The sequence below is a fragment of the Rhineura floridana genome, chromosome 17, assembly GCF_030035675.1.
Source record: "Rhineura floridana isolate rRhiFlo1 chromosome 17, rRhiFlo1.hap2, whole genome shotgun sequence".
Lineage (NCBI taxonomy): Eukaryota > Metazoa > Chordata > Lepidosauria > Squamata > Rhineuridae > Rhineura > Rhineura floridana.
In genome coordinates, this window is record NC_084496.1 from 10,522,145 (window position 1) to 10,542,751 (window position 20,607).

At 45.7% G+C, this 20,607-nt stretch overlaps 2 protein-coding genes across 2 annotated transcripts in view; one reads left to right on the plus strand and one right to left on the minus strand.

Moving 5' to 3' along the window:
- Positions 1 to 20,607, minus strand: part of LOC133371915 (tudor domain-containing protein 7-like) — a 158,521-nt gene that overhangs the window by 38,126 nt on the left and 99,788 nt on the right. The window lies entirely within an intron of this gene.
- Positions 1,478 to 19,606, plus strand: IGFALS (insulin like growth factor binding protein acid labile subunit). The gene is made up of 2 exons (XM_061599575.1): positions 1,478 to 1,922; positions 15,389 to 19,606. Exons 1-2 carry the CDS (start codon positions 1,889 to 1,891, stop codon positions 17,188 to 17,190), a joined length of 1,836 nt encoding a protein of 611 aa, XP_061455559.1. The 5' UTR covers positions 1,478 to 1,888; the 3' UTR covers positions 17,191 to 19,606.

Genomic DNA, 20,607 nt, shown 5'->3' on the forward strand with positions numbered 1-20,607 from the left:
TGTGAAGGGTGCTGAGAGTTGTGAGGAAACCCTCTCCCCCATTCCCTTCACAGAGCTACAATTCCCAGAGTTCCCTGAGAAGAGAGTTTGGTTGTTAAACCACTCTGGGAACTGTAGCTCAGTGAGGGAAATAGGAGTCTCCTAATAACTCTCAGCACCCTTCACTAACTACACTTCCCAGGATGCTTTGGGAGAAGCCATGACCGTTTAAAGTGGAATAAATGTATGATGTGACTGTGGCAAAATTCTACACTAGGGCACATCTGTACTTCAGACTTCATATTCCATTTCTCTTCCTGGCAAACTCTGGAACTTGCAGCTCTGCAAAGGGAAGGGAGGCTAGACAGCTTTAGCAAGGTGTTCTCATCTCCAAGCCAAAATACAATTTCCCAGCATTCCTGGAGGAGAGCAGGCCCTCTCTCAGCACCCAACATCCTTGGAGAGCTGCTGGGCTCCTGGTGCCCCTGCAGGGCCCAAGGACAGCACTGATGCCTGCCCTGGGGTGGGTAGGTGGAACATGAGTCAAGGGTCTGGGGGCCACCCACTATTTAAATGTTGCACAATGCAGTAGGAAAAAAGCAACAACAAAGAACAAAAAATAACAGTGGCTCAATGACGTAGCCATAAGATGCAAAGAAGAGCCTACTAGATCAGGCCAGTGGCCCATCTAGTCCAGCATCCTATTCTCACAGTGGCCAACCAAATGCCTGCAGAAAGCCTGTAACCACGACTTGAAGGCAAGAGTGCTCTTCTGTCCTGCCGTTTCCAGCAGCTGGTATTCAGAAGCATACTGCTTCTGACTGTGGAGGCAGAGCCATTAGGCACTGATGGGGAACCTCAGCCTCAAAGACCAAATATGGCCCTCTGTACCTCTCTCTATGGCCCCCGGGACTCTCCCCCCGGCCGTACATCCTCCAGAGCTGCACCTCTCACTAGCCCTGCTCTGCACCTTCCTGGAGTGCTTTTTCCCTGGCTGGGATGGGGCCTTGAACTCAGATCATGCTTCTCACTATCAGGATGGAGCAGAAAGTGTGAAGAAACTAGTTTACTGTACAAAGGTAAAATTTACATTCATTGCTTCACCCGCTTTTGCCTCTGGCTCTGCAGACTGCTGGCAATGTGGCCCCTGGAAGGCTGCCCAGATGGGAATGTGCCCCCCCCCAGGGCTGAAAAAGGTTCCTCTCCTTTGCCACAAGGCTTCATGAGATTCCAGAATTGGATTCACCTCTCTTAGGTGTTGCAGGTCTCAGGTTACACCTTGAATGCTGGGACGAAAGAAGGAATGGGTGACACACACCCAGTTTTGGAAACCAAGTCTAGCTGTTCCCCAAACCTGGCTCCAGCCATAAGTCAAGCACACCGGTTTCTTTCCTGAAAAGGCTGTAGCCTGGTGGTTTGTTTGCAGAAGGTCCCAAGTTCAGTTTCCTCTGCCTGAAGCCTTGGAAGGCTACCACCAGTCAGATTAGATAACCCTGTGTTGGATGGACCAAAGCTGCAACTCGGTATAAAACAACTCCTCCTATCCCTGCTGCAGATTAGGGGATGGGGGCAATTTCTCTGGCACCGCTAGTGCTAAGAACACAAGAAGAGCCCTCTGGATCAGAACAAAGGCCCATCTAGCCCAGTATCCTGCTTCAGGCAGTGGCCAATCAGATGCCTCTGAGAAGCCAGCAAGCAGGGCGTGAGGTCACTAGCCTTCTCCCACTGTTGTTTCCCAACAAATCCACTTGGCTTTCCTAGCCAGCAACTGAAGGGTTAAAAGCAGCCTAGCGCAGACACCTGGACATGCGTCAAGTTGGTTCCTGCTTGTATTACTACATTAGGAGCAGGGCTGGAAATGCAAAGAACAGAACTTGCCTGAGGTTCCTGGGCAGAACTTTGCCTTCCCATGCTTTTGCCAGCAAGGATGAGAAAAAAGGAAGGTAAGGGGAATGCATTGTTTTCCAATGATTTGTTCCTGTGGGCTTGTTTAGGAACACAGGTCTGTAAGGGAGCATTAAGTCAGCCCCTCTCCCCAATGAGGACAAGTATGGGGAGAGAGCGGCTGGGGTAAGCAAAGCAATTAAAATAATCAAGGGGCTGGAGCAACTCCCCTACAAGGGAAGGTTATAATATCTGGGGCTTTTTAGTTGGGGGGGGGAAGACGAGTAAGAGGAGACTTGATAGTGGTGTATAAAATTATGCATAGTAAAAAGACAAATGATTGGGTGTTAGAACAAATTAAATCAGAACTATCACTAGAAGCTAAAATGATGAAACTGAGGTTATCATACTTTGGACACATCATGAGAAGACATGATTCACTAGAAAAGACAATAATGCTGGGAAAAACAGAAGGGAGTAGAAAAAGAGGAAGGCCAAACAAGAGATGGATGGATTCCATAAAGGAAGCCACAGACCTGAACTTACAAGATCTGAACAGGGTGGTTTATGACAGATGCTACTGGAGGTTGCTGATTCATAGGGTCACCATAAGTCGAAATCAACTTGAAGCACATAACAACAACACGAAGGAAGTGGACAGAGGGTTGTATCTTCCTCTTTCTCTCATAATACCAGAACTCGGGGACATCCAATGAAGCTGAATGTTAGCAGATTCAGAACAAAAGAGCTTCAAACAGCGCACAGTGAAACTCTAGGATGCACTCCCACAGGAGGTGGTGATGGCCACCAACTCAGATGGCTTTAAAAGATTAGACAGATTCATGGAAGATAAGGCTATCAGAGGCTATTAGCCATGAAGGCTACATTGTACCTCCACTATTGGAGGCAGTAAGCCTCTAAATACCAGTTGCTGGAAACTGCAGGAGGGGAGAGTGCTCCTGCACTCAGGTCCTGTTTGAGGGCTTCCCATTGGGGCATCTGGCTGGCCACCGTGAGAACAGGATGCTGAACTAGATGGGCCTTTGGTCTGATTCAGCAGCTGCGCTCTTCTTACATTCTTAAAGTCAGGTGTATTAAAATGCTGTGATAATGCTAGGGATGGGGCAGAAACTCAACTAAGTTTGCATTTAAAGCCGAATTTACCAAATTTGCGCTTTCCAAACCAATATGAGAACTGAAACACAGCCCTCCTTTGATATTTGCACTTGTCTGAATTTGGCTATGCAGTTCTCCAACTAAACAATGTTTCATAAAAATGCATATATTAGGAGAAAGTGTGCAAAAATGAGTATGTTGAAAATATACAAAAATGTATTGTATTAAGACAGATTGCATACAAAAATGACATTAGTCAAACACTGCACACAAAAATTATTTGTTAGGAGAAATGTTGCACTGAAAGAATTGTTATGGTTAAAAAATTCACAACTTGCTGCAGAAATGTAGAGAACCGAATTTAAGATTAGAAAAATGAGAAATGGAGAGAACCTAAATTGACAGATCATTCCATCCCCTATTGTTGTTATGTGCTTCCAAGTCGATTGCGACTTATGGTGACCCTAAGAATCAGCGACCTCCAATAGCATCTGTTATAAACCATCCTGTCCAGATCTTGTAAGTTCAGGTCTGTGGCTCCCTTTATGGAATCAATCCATCTCTTGTTTGGCCTTCCTCTTTTTCTACTCCCTTCTGTTTTACCCAGCATTATTGTCTTTTCTAGTGAATCATGTCTTCTCATGATGTGTCCAAAGTATGATAACCTTAGTTTCATCATTTTAGTTTCTAGTGATAGTTCTGGTTTAATTTGTTCTAACACCCAATTATTTGTCTTTTTCGCAGTCCATGGTATGTGCAAAGCTCTCCTCCAACACCACATTTCAAATGAGTTGATTTTTCTCTTATCCACCTTTTTCACTGTCCAACTTTCACAACCATACATAGAGATCGGGAATGATCCTGACTTTGGAGTTCGGTGATACATCTTTGCATTTGAAGACCTTTTCTAATTCTCTCCTAGCTGCCCTCCCCAGTCCTAGCCTTCTTCTGATTTCTTGACTATTGTCTCCATTTTGACTGTGCCGAGGTATTGATAATCCTTGACAAGTTCAATGTCCTCATTGTCAACTGTAAAATTACACAAATCTTCTGTTGTCATTACTTCAGTCTTCTTGACGTTTAGCTGTAGTCCTGCTTTTGTGCTTTCCTCTTTAACTTTCATCAGCATTCGTTTCAAATCATTACTGGTTTCTGCTAAGAGTATGGTATCGTCTGCATATCTTAAATGATTGATGTTCCTCCTTCCAATTTTCACACCTCCATCTTGGTCCAATCCCGTTTTCCGTATGATATGTTCTGCGTACAGATTAAACAAGTAGGGTGATAAAATACAACCCTGTCTCACACCCTTTCCGATGGGGAACCAATCGGTTTCTCCATATTCTGTCCTTACAGTAGCCTCTTGTGCAGAGTATAGGTTGCGCATCAGGACAATCAGATGCTGTGGCACCCCCATTTCTTTTAAAGCATTCCATAGTTTTTCATGATCTACACAGTCAAAGGCTTTGCTGTAGTCTATAAAGCACAGGGTGATTTTCTTCTGAAATTCCTTGCTCCGTTCCATTATCCAACTTATGTTTGTGATATGATCTCTGGTGCCTCTTCCCTTTCTAAATCCAGCTTGGATGTCTGGCATTTCTCGCTCCATATATGGTAAGAGCCTTTGTTGTAGAATCTTGAGCATTACTTTACTTGCATGGGATATTAAGGCAATAGTTCGGTAATTACTGCATTCTCTGGGATCCCCTTTCTTTGGAAGTGGGATATATATTGAACGCTTCCAGTCTGTGGGCCATTGTTTAGTTTTCCATATTTCTTGACAAATTTTTGTCAAAATTTGGACAGATTCAGTCTCAGTAGCTTGTAGCAACTCTATTGGTATGCCATCTATTCCTGGTGATTTGTTTCTTCCAAGAATTTTAAGAGCAGCTTTCACCTCACATTCTAAAATTTCTGGTTCTTCATCATATGGTTCCTCCGTGAATGAATCTGTCATCCTTGCATCTCTTTTATAGAGTTCTTCAGTGTATTTCTTCCATCTTCCTTTTATTTCATCTCGGTCAGTCAGTGTGTTCCCCTGTTGATTATTCAACATCCCTACTCGTGGTTTAAATTTCCCTTTCATTTCTCTAATCTTTTGGAATAGGGCTCTTGTTCTTCCCTTTTTGTTGTCCTTTTCTATTTCTATACAATAAGTATTGTAATAGTTTTCTTTGTCCTTGCGTACTAGTCATTGTATAGTTGCATTTAGGGTTCTGACTGTGTTTCTATCTCCTTTTGCTTTTGCTTTCCTTCTCTCTTTAACCATTTGAAGAGTTTCTTCAGTCATCCATTGAGGTCTTTCTCTCTTTTTAACAAGAGGTATTGTCTTTTTGCATTCCTCCCTGATAATGTCTCCGACTTCAGTCCATAGTTCTTCTGGTTCTCTGTCAACTAAGTTTAAAGCCTCAAATCTGTTCCTTATTTGATCTTTATATTCTTCTGGGACGTTATTTAAATTGTATTTTGGCATTATGAGTGCTTTGTTGTTGTTCTTTAGCTTTACTCTGATTTTCAATACGATCAGTTCATGATCTGAACCGCAGTCTGCTCCTGGTCTTCTTTTTGCAGAAAGTATGGAACTTCTCCATCTTCTGTTTCCAATTATATAATCAATTTGATTCCTATATTGACCATCTGGTGATGTCCACGTGTACAGTCGTCTTTTTGGTTGCTCATAAAAATGTGTTGGCAAGAAACAAATCATTGGCTTCACAGAATTCAATAAGTCTTTCTCCTGCTTCGTTTCTGTCACCTAAGCCCCATTTCCCCACAATTCCTAGTTCTTCTCTGTTCCCTACTTTTGCATCCCTAGATACAGCTATAAGAATAGAGGAGCCTTGCTGGATCAGGCCAAAGGCCCATCTAGTCCAGCACCCTCTCCTCACAGTGGTCAACCAGACGCCTCTGGGAAGCCCTCAAGCAGGACCTGAACACTCCACCACCACCACTTTTCTCAGAGATTTGTACACAGAGGTATACTGCCTCCCAACAGTAGAGACAGATCATCCTGATCCAAGCATTTGTTCTAGTAATCTTTCCTGTGATGGCACTGGAAGTCCCCAGATGGGCAAACATATTACAACTATCTTTCACAATCACAAGGCTTAGAAATTATCTTTTGTAAGCAAGAGCCAAGGTTCTATGACTTCTGCAGAGCTGTCGTGCTGCTCAGTCAGGCAGATTTCTTAGAAAGTGGTGACTCCAGAGTGGGGATGTTGGGCATGAGTGGGGGGGGGACCTCCCTCCCTGAGCAGACACACTGTCACTTGCCCATTTACCTCCCTCTCCCTTGGCACTCAATCCACACCATTCCCAAGTAGTGTGGAGTTGAAAATCTCCAGAGCTTTACCTTTAAAAAGTAATAAATTACAGTTATAATTACATGGTCCAAAAAAGTTGTAATTACCGTTACAATTGCAATTGCTCTGAAATTAACTGATTACTTTTTCTCAAAAGTAATCATTACAATTACATTTCAGTTACTTTAAAAAAAATACGCCTACAAGGTGCTGGCCTTGACTGCTGCACATGCAAGTAGCCTAAAACAACATTAAAATTAAGCGCACACACACAGAGGGTAGTAGAATAATGTGAAGTGTGCCCCAATCTCTTCCCTATCTTGCAAAATCCCCCCAGTCAGAGTGGAAGTAAGCAAGTCGATAGCACAATTAAAAAAGATCCTATGTGCATAATTTTTGCTCACTGAATAACCCTGCCTGGGCCTGTCTAACCTATTTGCTCACAAGGTTCCTCCTTGAGTGAGGGAGTAGTCCCTAGTAGTCTCAAGGAGGCAGTAGTGAGACCTCTTTTAAAGAAACCTTCCTTAGACCCAGATAACTTGAACAATTATAGACCGGTGGCGAATGTCCCCTTTTTGGGCAAGGTTCTGGAGCGGGTGGTCGCCGGTCAACTCCAGGTGCTCTTGGATGAGACCGATTATCTGGATCCGTTTCAATCCGGTTTTAGGTCTGGTTTTGGCACTGAAACAGCCTTGGTCACCCTGTATGATGACCTTTGTCGGGAGAGGGACAGAGGGAGTGTGACTCTGTTGATTCTCCTTGATCTCTCAGCGGCGTTTGATACCATCGACCATGGTATCCTTCTGGGGAGACTCGCGGAGTTGGGAGTTGGAGGCACTACTTGGCAGTGGTTCCGCTCCTACTTGGCTGATTGTCGCCAGAAGGTAGTACTTGGGAAACATTGCTCGACACCTTGGACTCTCCATTGTGGAGTCCCTCAGGGGTCGGTTTTGTCCCCCATGCTTTTTAACATCTACATGCAGCCTCTGGGTACCGTCATCAGGAGTTTTGGAGTGCGTTGCCACCAGTACGCTGATGACACGCAGCTCTATTTCTCCTTTTCATCCTCTACAGGTGAGTCTGTGGATGTGCTGAATCACTGCCTGACCGCGATAATGGACTGGATGAGAGCTAATAAACTGAGACTCAATCCAGACAAGACTGAGACACTGTTGGTGAATGCCTTCCCTGCCCAGATGGTGGATGTTTACCCTGTTCTAGATGGGGTTACACTCCCCTTGAAGGAACAGGTTCGTAGTCTTGGGGTTCTTTTCGATCCTTCCTTGTCTCTTGAGGCGCAAGTGGCCACGGCGGCAAGGAATGCGTTCTACCACCTTCGGTTGGTAGCCCAGCTACGCCCCTATCTGGACAGGGATGACCTCGCCTCAGTTGTTCATGCTCTGGTAACTTCTAGGTTGGATTACTGTAATGCGCTCTACGTAGGGCTGCCCTTGAAGACAGTTCGGAAGCTTCAGCTAGTGCAAAACGCAGCAGCCAGACTGCTGACGAGGACCAGCCGGTCAGCGCATATAACACCTGTTCTGGCCCGTTTGCACTGGCTACCCATTTGCTTCCGAGCCAGATTCAAGGTGCTGGTTTTGACCTATAAAACCTTACACGGCGTGGGACCGCAGTATCTTGTGGAACGCCTCTCCCGCTATGAACCGACCCGGTCACTTCGCTCAGCATCTAAGGCCCTCCTCCGGGTACCAACCCATCAGTAAGCCCGGAGGACAGTTACTCGATCTAGGGCCTTTTCTGTAGTGGCCCCCGAACTGTGGAATAGCCTCCCTGAAGAAGTACGCCTGGCGCCGACCCTTCTATCTTTTCGGCGCCAGGTTAAGACCTGGCTATGCTCCCAGGCATTTTAATGCGTTTAATTTTACAATTTTAAATCTCTTTGTTTACTGTTTATTTATTGTGATATTTTGTATTTTTGTATTTTTAATCTTTTGTACACCGCCCAGAGAGCTACTCGCTATGGGCGGTTTAAAAATGAAACAAATAATAAATAAATAAATAAGGTTGTTGTGAGAATAAAATGAAGGGGGGGCCATGTGCAATGAATTGAGGTAGGATTTGAAGATGATGATCATAGAGTAGTAGAGTTGGAATGGGCCTACACTTGTACAAGTGCATAGAACACAGCTTGTACCTTAGTTCAGTGCAATGTGTGAACAAGCTTTCAAAGTTATTGTTTTACATGGCAAACAAGACCAATAAATGGCTTTTAATCTAGGACAAGCTTCCCCAACCTGGTGTCTTCCAAATGTCATTGGACTCCCAACTCCCATCAGCAAAAGCATGGCCAATGGTCAGGTATGATGGTAGCTAGGATTCCAAAACATCTAGAGGGTCTCATTGGGGAAAGATGATATACAGATCTCTCTTATGCAAAGTCAGACCATGTCACACCATTGGTCCATCTAGCAACATACTGTTCACCCCATCTATTCCAGCATCCTGTTCTCACAGTGGCCAACCAGGATGGGGAAGGCGGGTGAGAGTGTCAGGCAAGGACTAGGAACAGCCGGGGGGAAATCCCTACTCATTAATGATACTCACTGGCCAGTCACTGTCTCTCTGGCTAACCTACCTCACAGGGTTGTTGAGAGGATAAGAGGGAGGAGGGTGACCCACATATGCTGACTTAAGCTTTTCGGAGTAGCAGAGAAACATAAATGCAATACATACATATTTTTAAATGATTATTATTCATTCTATTTATACAAAAGTGTCTCAAAGTAACTTATACAAAAGTAAAATAGAAACAACGTAAGAAACATTCAAAATCCAATTATAAAAACACAAATTAACCCCCCCTAAAATAAATATATATTAAAAATTAAATTGCTACTCATCCCGCTAAAAAGATGGGCTCAATAAAGCAACCTAACTAATTACCATCCAAAGTAAGAGCCAACAGTCTGGGTGAACAAAAATGTTTTTCCTGGTGCCTCTCAATAGAAAATCATGGTGCCAGGCATGTTTCCATGGGCACAGCATTGCACAAATGGGGAGCCACCACTGAGAAGGCCCATTCTCAAGCCACTACCCTTCACACTTGCTTTGGAGGGGGCACAAGGAAAATGGTCTCAGATGATGAGTGCCCTGTCCAAGTTGGTTTGTGTGGGGTTTTCCCTTTTTTATTTGAGAGCAGCTGAAACTGCCTGAGCTTGCTTGGAGCTAAGGATGCACAGAAGCTATTTTTTGAATTGACTAACTGGCAAAGAGGCATCCCTGACTCAGAATCCATCTGCAAGGGTGCCTTGACAACCTAACCTTGGGATCTATCTGGAGCGCAGTAAGCAATCTGGGAGCATCTGATGCTGTGGCCGAAGCCAAGCATGTGTGCACCTGGTCAGTCCCTGGGACGGCAAACTACAAAGAGGATGCAAGTTTAATAAATATATCTTAAAAAAATTATTGGGTTTTTTGCACTGAAACATATCTGCGCTTCTTAAGATGAGATTTGAAATTCACTTTGCAAATATTTAGTTTCCTTGGCCAAGTGGGCTCCCTGAACATAACCCAAGCCTGTATGGAAAAAAATTACTCACCTGGCAGGTAGTTTGCAGACATTGATCAGCATCAAACACCTGGTGGGTTCTTTAATTCAAAGGCAAACTGCTTAGCCGTGGCCAGTTAAGAATTCCCTTCCCCCCTTTAGGAAGCTATAGAACACTGGTGTCTCCTCATCACACATACACGCCAAGGCATTTGCCTATGGGATTCAAGGCATAAGAAAAGTCTGCAGGATCAGACCAAATGTCTAATCAGTACAGCTGGAGAGCATCTGGAGGGCACCAGGTTAGCAAAGATTAGTCTATCTAATCCACCATACTGTTCTCAACTGTAACCAGCCACCTGTATCCCTGAAAGCGCAGGGGGGAGGCGGCAGGTGCGAGGGGAGGCAGGCACCAGCAGGGGGGGGCAGGCACCAGCGGGGGGGGGCGGCTGAATGAGCGGGGGGGCCACACACACACATCACCGTCACTCACCTCAGCTCTTCACCTCCATTCTGCTGCTTCATCCTCTCCCTCGGGCTTTCTCCCTCCACCATCCATTTCCGTGGCAATTTTTTCCTCTCTCTCTCTATGTTCCACGAACGCCGGTCCGCCTCTCCGCGTGCCTCCTGACGCAGAGCACGCGGGAAGAGCGACGCCGCATAGAAGCCCAGCGCGAGGCACATGACTTTTGTCCACCAATCACAGGAGCAGAAGGCTGTCCCTGCTTCCCCTACCCCCAAGTAACGTCCAAAAATAATGGAAGTGTTACCGTTGCTGCTAAAAAGAACTTACTAGTCGTTCTATTACTAGCAAAACGTAATGAAGTTACCCACTCGTTACTTTAAATAGTCATGATTTACAAGTAAGCTCTGAAAATTTCTCCTGTTTTGTTCCTACCATTCGCCACCAATTAAGGAGAGGGGGAAATTGCATTTGAACGTTATCAAAGGGGAAATGAAATGTTGGCGAGATCCTCATGGCGGGTGGCATGCAGGGCTTTTGACCTTTCCGGTGGCCGAAGGGTATCCATGAGTGCCCCTTTCATTCGACACATCGTCTCGCCTGTAGTCGGCCCTCTGCAGCCTTCCCAGCTGCCTGCACTTCCTCCCGGGGGCTTTTGCAGACCAGGCAGCGTGGGCGGCCTTGGAGGCTGTAGAGTGCTGGAGAAACATTTACTGGAAAGAAAAAGGCATACACCACCCTTGGATGCTTTGCATCGATGAGGTAGTAAAGCAAACTCAAAACCCTGCAGCAACCGAAATTTGAAAGAAATCCTCAAGCACTCTCAGAACGAGGCAGAAAAATGGAAGGCTTTCATAGAGCTGAAGAAAACGTTCCAGAAACCGGAGGCCAGATTTTGGCACAGCACTCATTGCCGAGCAGGAGAGGTCAAGGCGGGCAAAGGCTGCTTTTCTAGTCTTTACTATTGTTTCTGCTCACATGCTTGGGAAGGGCAGGTGAAGAAGCAGCGATAGCAAGGGGAAGAGCACGTTTCTGGAGGTTGGCAATGGGCTCCTTCTCGAATGACCTCAGACGCTTGCCCCGTTGTTAGACTTTACTCAAGGGCGCAGGTGGGAAACATTTTTTGGGCAGAGGGCCGCTATCCCTTTGGGACAACCGCCACACGTCAGTGGTGGGTAGGGCCAGAGACAAAACTGATCACCAAGGTCTTCAGGGGAATCACTGGCGGTAGTGTAGGGGCAAATTTAGAAGTGCAGGGGCCTGTTATCATAATCATAGTTACGCCTGTGCCCCTCCCCCCTTTTTTTGCTGAATGAGACCCTTGTTAACGCGTTCTCCCAAAACAACTAACGTCCCTAGGAGCCAATAAGCATGAAAGGGGAGTGTGTTAGCTACTGAGAAGAGTCTGCTCAGTGGCTGACTCAACTCTTTTCACTCTGATTGCCTCCAATCAGCAGGAATGGACAAGGAAGCATGATAGAAAACTCTTCTCAGTGGCTGACACACTCTCCTTTCTTGCTGATTGGCTCATAGGATACTGGAGACATAGGGACCCTGCTGGGACCTTGCTCCCCAAAAGGTAAAGGCTCTGAGACCCTGGACAACTACACTCCTGGTCACTGCTAGTGGTCCCCCATGGCTTGGATGATATCTCGTACCCACTTATTGAAGACTTTTCCAGTGGCGTCACTAGGGTTGGTGTCACCTGGTGCAGTAACTCATGGTGTCACCCCCATGGACCTCCTCCCGTACCAGACCATACAGAATCCTTAGTAATGTTTTTTGTACTAATGTTACTCGTAAATCGTAATTCCCATATATCACTGAATGTAATGGCAATAGTAGTGACATAAACAACTAGCAAAATTAAAATTACACCTTTAAATTACAATATCATACGCACAGCCCAAATTCTTGCTCTTATCACTAATGGGAGTTAATTATCTTGCATATGCCCATAGTAAATTTTGAGATACTTTCAGACCCTCAGCAATTTTCAAGTGGTCTATGTAGAAGAAAAGTTTGGGAACCCCTGGAATAAGACATCTGCTTATGTCCCTATGCTGCTCTCACCCCTCATTTAGGTTCCTGGGATGCATGCGTGTGGACATACGTCCTTACAATTATGGAAAGTGATTCTTAATAATAAGTCTGCAGACACAAAGTTACCTAGGTATTTATCAGTTGTTTAGTAGAAAATTCAGAAGTGCAGAGTCCCTTCATGATAGTTGCAGCCACATACACCCTTTTTTGCTCCTGGATTAAGAATGAGACCTTTGTTAATGCATTCTCTCACAACAAACATCTCTAGGAGCCAATCAGCATGTAAGTGGAGAGTGTTAGCAACTGAGAAGAGTCTTCTCAGTGGCTGACTCACCTCCTTTCACTCTGATTGGCTCCAATCAGCAGGAAAGGCAAGGAAGCCTATTAGAAGACTCTTCTCAGTGACTAACACACTCCCTTTTCATGCTGACTGTAGGATGCTTGGAGACATAGGGACCCTGCTCCCAAAAAAGCAGAGGGACTAAGATCCCCTGGGTGACTACCCTCCTGGTGCTTATGGACATGACCGTAATATATTTTGTGACGTGCAAGTTCGATATTATTTATTAAATGTGTTTAGGATTACACTGATGGCATTCCCAAATATGTACTTTCACACAGACTTTGGTTTTCCATAACACAATGTTTGTCCAAGCCTCCACACTTGGGGGGGCACTACTTGCACACCCCTTCCATAAGCCCATCAAAGTTGGATACACACTTGAACCAAGACCCAGACAAAAGGGCACTCAAAACAAAAAGGTAATTACAGTGGCTGAGTAGATCTTGTACAGTGGTTATACTGACTGGGCAGCCACTGTCCTTCACATTTTACAAAATACTTTTTCCTATACAAAGATTAAATTTCTCTGTATGAAAAAGTAATATATGAAGTGGTCTCAACAGTGAGAAAAGTAAACAAGTGAAGGTGATCCAAATTATTTTCATTCTCATGTTATGAAGCTAGCTGCCAGATGATGTATCACCTTCCCTACGCATGCAGCGTAGACTGAAAAAACAGCACCCAAGCCACCATTCAATATGTGCACGTGTTCTTTCCAACATGAATCTACAGGTCTCAAAAAGTAATGTGTGACAAAGTCCTCAAACACCTTATAACATGCCTCAGACATGGTCTCTTGTTCTACCAGCATGCCTTCACACCATCACTTTGCCAAAACATAAGGTTAGGTAAATTGCTTTTAGGGAGGTTCACAATTATGATTTCCTATTTATTTAATCTAAAAATATTTAAAATACATAAGAACAGCCAGGGGAAGATATTGGAGAAATATAAAATAAATACAAATAAAAAGGGGTGTGGGAAGAGACCTTAAATGTGCTACTCACCATCTCTCAGCCTATCCTCCCCTCAGGATCATTCACTCAACCCAAAATTCAGAATCATGCCTCTTTAGGCTGTTTTCCAGGCGGTTATTCTTGCTTTATGGTTATTGGATTTTAAATGGCTTTATTTCTTGTTGTGAGCTGCCTTGGTTTCCAACCCTACCTCACAGGGTTGTTGGAAAGACTATACACACACACTGCAGATGTATAAATACATACAGCCCATATAATAGTTTATTGTCAAACCAGTTGGTCATTGCAGAAAAATCAGTATTAGTTTTAAAAAAATCAGTATTCGTTTCCTACAGAATAAAAACTGTAATACCTAAGTAAGCCCTGCCTACTTGCTTTAAAATAGGACTGGAGGAGGAGAGAACAGAAAGACAACACAAACACAATTCTTTTTTACATTCACTCCAAAGTCCCATTGATTTTCAGCACATTCATAACCATGTCTACTCAAAAGTAAATCCTATTGAATTCAATGGGATTTACTCTGGAGATATGGGATTAGCAATGCTTTTACCCCCACAAAAGCAAGTATTGGGAAGGTTTTGAAAACACTGCCCAGGATCTGACTCCTACACACAAGAGGGGAAAAAACTGAAATATATATACTTACCCAATTTATGAGATTTTCAGATAAACGGGGGAGGGGGAACCACCATTTTCTGGCCTTGCAATGAGGTTTACTAGACACTGCCACAGGTCAAACAAACACTTCACTGATTGGCTGCAATCCTGAATGGGCGGGATTAAAGCTACGAAGTGCTATACAGTAGTTTAAAAAAAGATTTAATGGGTGGGCTGATGTTTTTATGTATATCTCAAGAACCGGACCACCTAGAAACTTATTTTTTTAAAAAATTAAAGCTGAGAATCACCCCCCTCTGATGGTGTCACCTGGTGTAGTCCGCACCCCCCGCACCCCCCTAGTGACACCACTAGGGGGCGGCTGACATTTTTATGTATATCTGAAGAACCGGACCACCTAGAAACTTTTTTTTTTAATTAAAGCTGAGAGTCACCCCCCTCTGATGGTGTCACCTGGTGCGGTCCGCACCCCCTGCACCCCCCTAGTGATGCCACTGGACTTTTCCTATTCCAGCAGGCTTTTTAACTGAATTCTGATTTTACCGTTTTAGCTGATTTTTAGTTTCATCATGCTGAGTCTCCTGTCCACCACTGAAGAGACAACTGTCATTAAGTGGTCTATACATTGTCTACACAAATACACACAACTGGGCAGAGCAATGAATGCAAATGTTACTTTTGTTCAGGAGGAACCTCAGAAGATAGGAAGCTGCCTTATACGGAGTCAGACTTTTGGGTCCATCTAGCTCAGTGTTGTCTGCACTGACTGGCAGGGGCTCTCAAGGGTTTCAGACTGGGGCCTCTCCCAGCCTTTCCTAGAGATGCTGGGGATTGAACTGGGAACCTCCCGCATGCAAAGCAGATCCTCTCCACTGAGCCTAAACCTTTCCCTAGTAGGCTAGCTTCTGCATCCTCTATCCGGGCAAGCAAGAGGCATTATCAGAGTGCAAGGACCTGTTCCAGCCAGGCAGAAACACCTCACAAACGTTGGAATTGTTTTAAGGGCCAGACAGGGTAATCTGGCAGCCTGCATTTGGTCACCAGCCCAGAGGTTCCTTTTCCCTGCTCGAGGGTTTCTTGCAGTTAAGTCACCCCTGCTTCCCTCACCTGCCGCCGCACCGTTGGATGACTCCTGTTTCATTTGTCCCACAGAATCGGCGTTGGCGGTCATTCTCTTCTGCCTGCTGGTAGCAACGTCTCAGCACCTCGAAGCAGGAGCCACCAAAGAACACGCCAACCCTGAAAGGCAGAAGTGTCCCAGTCCCTGCGCTTGTAGTTACGACGACCGCAGCGATGAGCTGAGTATCTACTGCAGCTTGCGCAACCTCACGAGCCTTCCTGAAGATGTGCCCAGGGTTGTGAGGCTGCTGTGGCTGGACGGCAACAATTTCACTTCCTTGCCAGCTCTTGCTTTCCGAAACCTCTCCAGCCTGGAATTTCTCAACCTTCAGGGCAGCCAGTTGTCAAGTATTGAACAGCATGCCTTCCATGGCTTGGAGGAACTCTACTCCTTGGTCCTCCAACACAACCGGCTGAGGTCATTGATGCCCAACATCTTCCTCCACCTACAGAACCTGGTTTCCCTACATCTCAACAACAACCAGTTTAGTAAGATTGAAGAAGGCGTGTTTGCTGGACTCTCCAATCTCTGGTACTTGAACCTTGGATGGAACTCCTTGGTGGTCCTACCGGACAAAGTCTTTCATGACCTACCCAACCTAAGGGAGCTGATCCTGGCTGGCAACAAGCTTCATTATCTCCAGCACCAACTGTTCTATAGCCTCAGTGAGCTGAGAGAGCTGGACTTGAGTGGGAATTCCTTGAAAGGCATCAAGGGCAACATCTTCACAAAGCTTCAAAAGCTGCAGAAGCTCTACCTGAATCAGAACCAAATCAATGCCATTGCCCCGCGGGCTTTCTTGGGCATGAAGTCTCTGAGATGGCTGGACCTCTCCCACAACCGTCTCACCATGCTGTTTGAAGACACCTTCCTGGGTCTGTTGAGCCTGCATGTCTTGCGTCTTTCCAGCAATTCCATTGCCAGCCTGAGGTCAAGGACCTTCAAAGATCTCCAGTACTTGGAGGAGCTGCAGCTGGGAAACAACAAGATCAGAAGCTTGCAGGAAAGGGCCTTCGACAAGCTTAGTCAACTGGAGGTTCTTACACTCAACAATAACCAGCTCCAAGAGATCAGGACTGGAGCTTTCCTTGGCCTTTCCAACGTGGCTGTGATGAACCTCTCTGGGAATTGCCTTAAGACTCTTCCGGATTTCACGTTCAGGGGACTGACCCAACTGCACAGCCTCCACCTGGAAAACAGCTGCCTCAGTAGGATCAGGCCACAAATGTTCTCCAACCTTTCCAGCCTCCGGAGGCTGTTCTTGCAACACAACGCCATTGCAGCCATCGAGGAGCACAGCCTAAGCGATCTGCATGAACTCCTTGATCTGGACCTCAAGCACAATCGGCTGAGCAGACTCTCCCCTAACCAGTTTGCTGGCCTCCGGAATTTAGAGTATCTCCTCCTTTCCTCCAATCAGCTGCAAGAGATCTCTCCCGAAGCCTTCGCCCCACTTCTGCGCCTCTCCTGGCTCGACCTCTCCAATAACTTTTTAGAAACACTGGAGGGTGACGTCTTTAAGTCCTTCTCCAAACTGGAATATCTGAACATCAGGAACAATTCGCTCAGAACCTTTCCGGTGGGTTGGCTGAGCCCTTTGCCGACGCTCGCCCAGCTATGGCTGGAAGGGAACAAGTGGCAATGCAATTGCTCCCTGAAAGGACTTCGAGACTATGCCCTGGAGCACCCCAGTGTGGTCCTGCGGTACACGCAGTCCATCACAGAAGGGGACACTCCTGTATATACCTACAACAACATCACTTGCCTTAGCCCAAGGGAGGTGGCGGGACTTGACCTACGGGACCTCCCAGAAACCCACTTTGCTGACTGCTGACTGCTGGCCTTTCCGCTCGGTTCCTCCAAAAAAACTTTCTGCTTTCTGTATGGTTGGCGTTGGCATGATCTCCTGGAGCCAATGATTCGACTGAATGCGTCTTTTGCAAGGGTGGCCTAATTTTATTTGGCCCTGGCCTAATTTCAAGAGCCCTTTGCAAGTGACTGGTTAAGAGCTCTGGCAAGAGAGAACCGCCCTTTCCCCAGTCGCTCACTGGGTGGGGAAGAAGAGGGGGTGACAGAGAGAGAGAGAGAGGGAGGGTGGTGGTGGTCCTACTTTTGACTCTGGCCATTCCATTCATAGCTGGCATGGTGGCCCCTGGCAGATTACTCTTAAGGGAATGTAGCCCTTAACAGAAAAAGGTTGCCTGTCCCTGTTCTATTGGAAAAGATGGCTGGCCCCATCCCTGTGAAACTCACCCTCCGGTTCTTTCCCCTTACTTTCTGGAGTTGTTATTCCACTGCAGGCAGAATTTTGATAAGGGTTCCTTTTCAAGCAGGCATTCCCGAGGGTCTGCGCATGTGTTTGAAAACCTATTGGACATTTACCCTCGTCTAGTACCTTCAGGGGCTGGAGACCCGACCACGGGAGTCTGACACAACGCACACAACATGCCCAAGCCCGTTTTATGCAATCAAATAGGGACCCAGCAGAGACCGGAGATGCAATGATGCAGCAGATGCTCCATCTGGCAAGATATACCCATCAGTCCTTGCACCAGCAGGTGGCATCCTTGGGCAGCTGCTAGGGGTCTTAAGGTTCTGGAAGGGCCCACCACTGATGTTGCTTGCCCTGGGTACCTTTAACCCTCCTTTGTCCACAGATGAGCTCTTGAGAGTCTCCCACATAGTGCCACTAAAGGGTCATTGTGGGAAATTAAAACGGTGCGCTTGTTAAAAATCCACGCTGGGGGCAACCTGGTGCTGATGAGCTCACTACTGTAGGCTGCTGCTGCAAGTTAAACTTGTCGGGGCAGGGGGGACCTGCACTGAAGTGGGAGCCCACTCCATTATCTATAGGAACATAGGGAAGTGCCTTCCACTGAGTCAAACCAATACTAGCATAACATTGTCAACACTGACTGGCAGCAGCTCTCCAGGATTTCAGGCAGGAGTCCCAGCTCTACCTGGAGAGGCAGGGGACTGAAACTGGAACCTGAGCTAAAGCCCTTCAGCTGCTTGCCATGTAGTGCTGGCAATTCAAACATTGCAAACCTCATCTCCCTCTCATGTGCGCTTTGGTGCAGACAAGCAATAGAAAGGAACACCTGCCTCAAATTTCATGGTAAAAACCTCTGTGCCTTTCATAGGTCTGGTTACGCTTCAAGTAAGCTCCATCCCGTTGCTTGCAATGTGCAAACGCACCTGCAATCAGGGCTGTGGAGTCGGAGTCGTGGAGTCGGAGTTGGTAGAAATGTACCGACTCTGGCTTCAAAATAAATTTTGATTCACAAATTTTTTAAAATATAAACTCAAAATGTCAAAGAAGCTTCCCATGAAGTCAGCTGTAGTTGAGCATTTCACCATAACTCAAGATGGAAAACGTTTTGAGTGTCAGTGTATGACACAGGACCCAGATGAAGACAAATGCTGTGATGCCAAGATCAGCGCATACTCAGGCAGCGATAAAAATGCTCCTACGAGAGCTTCCAATTTAAAAAGACATTTACAGCCCTTTCGAGGGCTGTGGAGTTGGAAGCAATTTTGGGTGGAGTCGGAGTCGGTAGAAATGTACCGACTCCGACTCCTTCATAAATGGCAAATGTATATTAACTAGTAATAACAAATTTACTGTAGTAAAATGGTGGCACAAGGCATTTCATCACCACCACGTGATGCTTGGAAAAGGTACTTTTTTGAACTACAGCTCCCACGAGCCCAATCCCTGGGGCTGATGGGAGTTGTAGTTCAAAAAAGTAACTTTTCCAAGCTCTGGATTCACGTGGTGGTGATGAAATGCCTTGTGCTACCATTTTACTACAGTAAATTTGTTATTACTAGTTAATATACATTTGCCATTTATGAAGGAGTCGGAGTCGGACAGTAGAAAAATAGAGGAGTCGGCGTCGAGGGTTTGGCGTACCGACTCCGCAGCCCTGCCTGCAATCATTCCATCTTTAGGTCACCATCTATCCTCTCTGTACACCTTTGGCCAATAGGGTGATATGGTAAAGGGGGAACAGGCAGTACAGTTTCCCCCCTACCTCTCTCTCTCCCATCCCCCCAAAATCCCCACAACAAGCTTCCCACTTTGGGGAAACAGCTGTAAAACATTAACATTTTAGCATGGCACATAGTCAAGATGGCCTCATGACGGGAAACCCATTTTTGGGAGGGTGGGTCATTTTAAAAATCCTCACGTTCGGCAGCTTTCCCCATGGATGTCACATACCCAATAAAACACAATAGCTAATAAACATTCAGAGTGATGGCAAAGCCTCTGATTTTCTGATGATGTGCTATCTAAATAAGAACTGTGAAATCTGAACGGCTGCGTGTATGTATACCATAAACATATCTGTATACATCTGTACCTATTGCAAGCTACATCGAGACTTCTTTTATAGTAGGCATCTCACCAAATAAATGATAAAATAGCATGATCCAGCAGGGCCCCGCTGAATCAGAACAAAGGCCCATCTAGTCCAGCATCCAGATCTCACAGTGGCCAACCAGATGCCTGTGGGAAATCTGAACGCAGGACCTAAGTGCAACAGCACTCTCCCCACATGTGATTCCCTGCAATCAATATTTAGAGACATACTGCCTCTGAAAGTGGAAGGAAAACAGAGAACTTCCCTCTGGATTGTGCCTGGAGAGACAAAGCCTAATGCTACCCCTCCCTTTGCTCATCCACTGTTTGCAACTGTCTTTAAACTAGAAAATGGTGACCTCAAGCAGACGTTGACCACAGAACTCTCATCTCCAGGCAGACATGCTATCACCTAAATTGCACTGGGCAGATGCAATAAAAGTGTTAGCACTTGGGAACTAGTCATGGCCAATCAAAACTCAGATGCATGGTGTGTTTTTTTAAAGTAAATCTTTGACTTGCAGTTCTAATCCCTTAAATTATGCCATTCCAGACAGTCCAGGAAAGGGTGGTGGTGGTGGAGGAATTCTGCTTTGAAAGGATCCTCAACTGTGCTACCATGATTGTGCAATTAGATTTTATTTTGTCTGGTTGTTACTGCGGACTGGGCGTATTGATTCAGCAACTGGAAAGATCTCCTTCTAATAGCGAACTTGGATGATGATTGCCGACAAAAATTAAGCTAAAACCAGGGCCACTAAGAAACAAGGAGGGGTGTGTATATATATATAGAGAGAGAGAAAAGGGGCAACCCCTGCAAAAAAAGAAAAAAGGCCCCAATGGAACTGAGCATGCTCAGTCACCATGGAATATTGAGTATCAGCT

What these genes read in the sequence shown, in the direction of transcription:
- IGFALS (XM_061599575.1), top strand. Translation starts at nt 1,889, where the DNA reads ATGCTTTTGCCAGCAAGGATGAGAAAAAAGGAAG. An exon ending in AAGGATGAGAAAAAAGGAAG is followed by an intron (nt 1,923 to 15,388) that starts GTAAGGGGAATG and finishes TTTGTCCCACAG; the next exon opens with AATCGGCGTTGGCGGTCATT.